The 6,263-nt window shown below is 47.9% G+C and overlaps 4 protein-coding genes across 4 annotated transcripts; 2 read left to right on the forward strand and 2 right to left on the reverse strand.

The window, feature by feature from the left end:
- Nucleotides 1–249: 249 nt before the first annotated feature.
- On the forward strand, nt 250–974 carry J7337_010155 (uncharacterized protein; the record flags this gene model as incomplete). Its single annotated transcript, XM_044827741.1, has 2 exons — nt 250–945; nt 966–974. The coding sequence occupies 2 exons, from the start codon at nt 250–252 to the stop codon at nt 972–974; spliced, it is 705 nt and encodes a 234-aa protein (XP_044678335.1).
- Nucleotides 975–1,476: 502 nt separating this feature from the next.
- J7337_010156 (putative secondary metabolism biosynthetic enzyme) lies at nt 1,477–2,308 on the reverse strand (the record flags this gene model as incomplete). The annotated part of the gene is made up of 2 exons (XM_044827742.1): nt 1,477–1,675; nt 1,734–2,308. 2 exons carry the CDS (start codon nt 2,306–2,308, stop codon nt 1,477–1,479), a joined length of 774 nt encoding a protein of 257 aa, XP_044678336.1.
- A 497-nt stretch (nt 2,309–2,805) lies between these two features.
- Nucleotides 2,806–4,660, forward strand: J7337_010157 (uncharacterized protein; the record flags this gene model as incomplete). Its single annotated transcript, XM_044827743.1, has 3 exons — nt 2,806–3,288; nt 3,334–3,903; nt 3,959–4,660. 3 exons carry the CDS (start codon nt 2,806–2,808, stop codon nt 4,658–4,660), a joined length of 1,755 nt encoding a protein of 584 aa, XP_044678337.1.
- Nucleotides 4,661–4,911: 251 nt separating this feature from the next.
- J7337_010158 (uncharacterized protein) lies at nt 4,912–5,554 on the reverse strand (the record flags this gene model as incomplete). The annotated part of the gene is made up of 2 exons (XM_044827744.1): nt 4,912–5,349; nt 5,405–5,554. The coding sequence occupies 2 exons, from the start codon at nt 5,552–5,554 to the stop codon at nt 4,912–4,914; spliced, it is 588 nt and encodes a 195-aa protein (XP_044678338.1).
- Between the last annotated feature and the right edge of the window lie 709 nt (nt 5,555–6,263).

The raw sequence follows: 6,263 nt of genomic DNA on the forward strand, positions 1-6,263 counted from the left end.
TCGTCAACTTTAGTTGCATCACAATATCGCCAGGGTCTGGAAACGCGGGGTGATAGGGTGATCAGCCACTATTCCGATCTTCCGAATCTCGCGGCGACCACGGGTTTACCCTGGCCAGAATCCAGACATGCAAGTAGATACAAGCAAACTATCTTTACTATATCGCACGTATTTAATCTACTCTTCCGTGGCATCACAGCTTTGTCTGATAAGCTCGAATATTACAAAACTCTACCACATTTATCGACTATGCCTTTCGGTACTCTCAAGACAAAGGAAGCTAGAGGCCCCATCCCTCTCTGCTCTCCGCCCTACCCTGTTGGCCTGGATGAATTCACCGACGTCACAGTTCTTTCGGTCAAATATCATACTATATACGATGCCGTCAAGGACATGATCCCCGAGGAACTAGAGCTAGAAGATGAACCCATTGTCACCCTCACCCTCTTCAACTATGGCATGAGTCCTATTGGCCCGTACAACGAGTTTGTCTGTGGAGTCGAAGTCAAGTTCCAGGGTAACAAGATGCCCTTTTCCATCGAGCTTGTCCTCAACAACGAAGGTGCCATTTATGCCGGACGAGAGCGTTGGGGTATTCCCAAATTGATGGGTGTCGTTGAGTTTGATCCCTCCGCCACGAATTCAGCTCCTAACGGAATCATCACGGGCCATGTCGAGCGTCCCGCGGGGTGCAAGCTGGTCCAGTTCGGGTTCAAGCCGCTCAAGAAAGTTCAAGACTGGGGTGTTCTTGACGGCATGAAGCGCCAGAGTCTTCACCTCCGCTCCATTCCTGCGGCGAATAGTCATGATCCCCCAATTCTCAGGGAGTTCATCCCTACCTGTATGGAGATAACTCATGCTGAGGTTTGGACTGGCGAAGGATCTGTTGGTCTCTTTAATGTTTCCGAGTTCGACCCGGTTCATCGACTCAAGGTCGTGAAATACGTTAGCGCAACTCTGTGCAGAGGTGCTAGAGCTGTTCTGCACCCAACTTCGAAGACCTTTGCTATCTGAGGACTGATGAAATGGCATTTAAGTGCCGCATTTAGTTAATAAGCATCTACATAAATACTACATTGCACTTCAATGCTCTATTTCGAGATATTTAGATGTGCGTTTTGACTTTGTGACTGTATATATACTGGTTTGCACATTATGTTGTAATGTTGAGAGTATTAGTTCCAAAGACTTGCTATTGAGAATAGTATTATGATTAACCGCGGTGATCATTTGCTGTCCTTCTTATAAAGAAGTTTAACCACAGTGACAGTCCTAAGATATAAGCAAAGATGCCAAGCTACATTTAGCTTTCTTACGTTATAAGTGCAGCAGTAATCAAGGATCAAGCAAGAAGTCGGTCACAACCGTATAGAGTGTAACATCATATTGTGATGTATATAGAAGTAGGACATTCCAACAGTGGTAGGTTGGCATTGCCACCAAAGACTTGTCATCAGATTCCAACTATATTTTACACTAAACTGAAGATCCCCCATCAATTCGAATGATCTGGCCAGTTATAAAAGCCGAACTGTCACTCAGAAGAAAACAAATCAACGCCGCAACCTCCTCGGCTCGTCCCTGTCTCGAAATCGGCTGCTTTGTAACCTTTTCTTTTAGAAACGCCTTGAACTCCTGGGGAACACTCTGAGTCATTGCAGTATCTATCGTGCCACTCAATCATAAGTTAGCAGAGCTTTACGCTTCTCAGAGTAGGATTTAATGCAACTTACGGTGCGACTGCATTCACTCTAATGCCATTCTTGCCCTCTTCTCTGGCTCCTGTTTTTGTGAGACCGACCACTGCGTGCTTCGAGGCCCCGTATTCTGCTGCACAGGGAACTGCTATTACTCCAGCCAGGCTTGCCACGTTGACGATGCTGCCGCCGTTGGTCATGGCGTTGAGTTCGGCTCGCATGGAGTAGAAGACACCAGTGGCGTTGATGCCCATACACAAAGCCCAGCTATCATCAGTCAGGTCGCGGATTCTGCCCTTGCCCATTTGGACAGCGCTTATTCCTGCAGAATTAACTGCGCCATCGAGTCTGCCAAATACCTTGACAGTATCTTCAATCCAGGACGTGATCCGGGCGCTAGATGTGACATCGACCTCTGCTGTCACGATATCTTGTTTATGTCGGTTTGGGTGCGTGGCAAGAAGGGCTTGGGTGGCTTGCTCAAGTGTAGTGAGTGATCTATCAGACAAGGATAACTTGGCTCCAGCTGCAAAAAGTAGCTGAGCAGTTGCAAGACCAATTCCCGATGCTGCACCCGTGACGGCGATGACTTTACCTTGGAAGTCTTGCATTCTCGTTAAGCTTGGTTATCGTAGTGTCGTGATGTTATTAGAGGTCGTATGAGCTGTGAACTTGCGATCTTGAGTCAGCTGGTTAATGCGGGGGAGATGGGAGTCCAGCAGCACAGTTTGCGCCAGCTATCTGCTGTTTTAATTGACTAACAGTTACTAAAGAATAGCTTGCATGTTGGAGGAGTTAGCCGAAGTTTTGTTTCGGAATAGTTGAGCAGAGCGCACTAACCCCCCGCGGAACCCCAGGCTCGGAGGGCAATGTTTAGTGCCCCCATCGTTGGGAATGACCAAAGTGGACCTGTGATGGCAGTTCCGCGGAAACAAGCCATAAAACGAACGTCGGTCATTTCACAGGCAATAATGACATAACTAGGCGTAGACTTATGACCAAGATATATTACAAAGTTATCGAGATGCAAAATCCCACCTCCCAGATCAATTATCAATCCATCACATACTAACAGAGTATAACCATATTCACTCTACCAACCGGCAATATGTCCTTCATTCTGTATCTCAGTTCCATGTCCTGGATTGAACTATCAGCCGGTGGCCTTTCTATCGTTCTACTGCTCTTTTGCCTATACAATCTCGCTCTTCCCAAGCCTATTCCCGGAATACCATACAACAGAAATGCCACAAAACGACTCCTTGGAGACCTTCCGGACTTGATAGAGTATCAGAAGAAAAATGGGCAGCAACGCAAATGGTTCCGGCTGCAAAACCAGAAGCTCAACTCGGCAATCTCCCAAGTCTTCGTCCGCCCCTTCGGAAAGCCGAGAATCGTTCTGACGGACTTTCGAGAAATGCACGATATCCTTGGGAAACGATTTAAGGAATTTGACCGCAGTGATAGAGGCCGGGAGGCATTTGCCGGGATCATCCCCCATCAGATGCTTTCGATGCAAACAGTGGATCCCAGGTTCAAGAAGCACAGAGAGTTGATGAAGGATCTCATGACACCAAAGTTTCTGCACCAGGTAAGGTAGCTCGATGCCATTGGAAAGCAATCTAACCGGCCTCAGAACTCAGCTCCCGAGATATACCGTAAAGTCAACACTTTGGTCAAACTCTGGCATGAGAAGTGCGTGCATGCCAACGAGCTTCCGTTTGATGGAAAGAGAGATATTCAGAGAGCTACCCTCGATGTCATTACAGCTACTTCCTTTGGTCTCGACGACGAGAACAGCGCTACGAAACGGCAGCTGGATGACATGTTGGCGCGATCTAATGCAGGTGTCAAATTCACGCAGCCCGGCAAGAAGGTTGTGGATTTTCCAATCCATCCCTTGACAAAAGAGTTAGATGCAACTTTGACTATTGTTGAGAGCTCCGCTGTTGGTTTCTCGTCGCCGATGCCCCGATGGCACTATTGGATCCTGAGTCAATTCCCGTACCTGAAGAATGCCGCTAGAATCAGGGAGGAGTGGACGCGACGGGAGATTGACAAGGCGGTCGCGGCAATTCCCAAAGATGGCTCAGAGAATACGTTGGCAATGCGTTCGGCACTCGAGTTCATGGTACTTCGCGAAGCTGCCGCTGCTCAAAAGGCTGGCAGACCGCCGAGGTTCCATCGTCGGCGAATCTATGACGAAGTATGCCTCCCCGGTCTTGTTCTTCTGCCGAGTGATAACTAACAATTCTGAATAGCTGTTTGGATTTATTATTGCTGGGCACGATACAACAGCTGCTACTCTCGAGTGGGGTGTCAGGTACATTGCGGATGCTCCGCATGCACAAGCAGAGCTCCGATCAGCTCTTCAGAATGCCTTCTCGACCGCTCTTGCGGAGCACCGCCAGCCAACGATAGACGAAATAACCAGCACGTCTATTCCGTATCTCGATGCTGTCATCGAGGAAACACTGCGCCACAGCGTGGTGCTCCCAATCGTAAGTCGAGTAGCAATGAAAGACACCACGATTCTCGGACACGCCATTCCAAAGGGCACCTTTGTCTTCTTTATCCTAAACGGACCCAGCCTGATGAAGCCGGCAATCGAGGTGCCCGAGACCGCTCGGAGTGAGGCCTCGCAGGGCACCAAGAATCGATACGGAGAGTGGCGAGCAGACGATGTCGAGAAATTCTTACCCGAGCGATGGATAGATGTTGACGACAAGGGTGTTGAGACTTTCAACGCCTTGAAGGGGCCGTTCATGACGTTTGGCAGTGGACCGCGGGGCTGCTATGGAAGGAGACTTGCTTACCTGCAGCTTCGGATCTTCTGGGTATTGCTTATATGGAACTTTGAGTTTCTCCCCATTGACCCGGAACTCAGGACCCAGGATGTTGTAGAGCATGTTGGGGTAGAGCCGTGCCAGAGTTATGTACGACTGAGAAAGGTAGCTTTGTAATATACAGAATGTCAGATGCAATAGTCTTGGGCACAGAAACCCGATATTCCTTATGCATTGCTTGCCTGTTAATAGCTTGCTCTTGAATCTCGATGGATTTCCTTGGGCATTTCCAACAGCTGAGCGGACGCCAGTACCTAAATCCTATAGCCTAATTGTATTGCCTTTCGACAGAGCAGACTGCGACAGGACCAAGATTAAAGACGCAAATCCGAGGACAATTGTAAAGGTCACCGCCATCTAAACTGGTGTTAGTAAAACCTTGTGACATGGAGAACACCACTTTCCTTAGAGTTGCCATCCCACCAGCCATCCTCTCTAGGCTTCGAAGGACCGAACTCAGTGCCAGCCCATATCAGAATTGTCAAGCCGATCACCATGCAGAATATGGCCAAGACCAGAAACGCAAGGCTGAATTCCCAGGCGTATACCTGCAGCCAGCTAGGTCGAGTCTTGATATCGGATTCCCGCCTTCGGCCAAGGCTATTTCGGATCAAAGTGAGGCCGTCGGGATGAGCAGATAGGCGGTGCAGTCTCATGCTCTGAACCCCTGCAATGACTACAGAGAAGAGGGCAAACACGAGACCGCTGAACCACATGGTTCGCACTGACCAGGGCTTGTTGCGGCCATTGGGGAGGACATCTGGCCAGGAACCTGTTGTGCTAAGACAACTTGCGAGAAGAGCGCCCTGTGTAGGACGAATGTCAGTGGGTATTAGACGAAAGGATGTAGAAGTCGCTTACAAGTGTACCAACGAAGTTCAATTCCTGCAGCTTATGGTCACGCCAGTTCTTTGTCATTTCGTCCTGCTCAGTCTGGCTATCTTCATTCAACATCTGAATGATAGTGTCGGCCGAAGTCGAGGTCTCTCCCAAGAAGCTGAAGTGAGGCATGGTGGCTGTTGTTCTAGCTCATATCAGTCTTATTGTACTAGAGCCTCCTCTTTGGCAACGAATGAATTTACCTAATGTTAGAATATCTTTGGCCTGCTCAGAGATGATAAAAAATTATTAGTTATACAATGATGTAACGAGGAGAAGGGAGAAAAACGCGGGGAAGTGGAAAGATCCCGCTTTCCTACAAGGCTAGCTAGGGTAGGTAAACATGGCGTCATTAGTCTGTAATGGATTTTATTAAAGTGATAAAACTTCTAACAATTGCTAGCTATCTGAATATCAATAAAAGATTTAATTAACAAGCGATCTTAATCACGGTCTTCTTATTTTGGATTCCTTAGAGGGGGAATGATTAAAAGTGTCGTTATTCCTGAACCTCTGATGCTGACGATTGTTATCTGTGTCGTCACTGGAATGCCCATCCTCTTGGCATTTTCTTTCAACATGACCTGCCCCGAGACTCAGACTCAAGCCATGATGACTATGTATGTGGCCTCCGGCCAAAACAAGCCCTCTGCCTTTGTGTATCAGGTCGCTCTCTGCATCTCAGCTATTTATGCCATGTGTAGCCCTCATATGGCAATCGCATCTTGCCTAGATCATTGTGCTCAGTCAGGAGTTCCTCATAGAAGACTCACTCATCAGCAACTGGGTTCAAATCAGACGTTGTAAATGCAATATCTTGATTATTAAGAGACTAAAATAA

Source organism: Fusarium musae, chromosome 7 (assembly GCF_019915245.1).
Source record: "Fusarium musae strain F31 chromosome 7, whole genome shotgun sequence".
Classification (NCBI taxonomy): Eukaryota; Fungi; Ascomycota; class Sordariomycetes; order Hypocreales; family Nectriaceae; genus Fusarium; species Fusarium musae.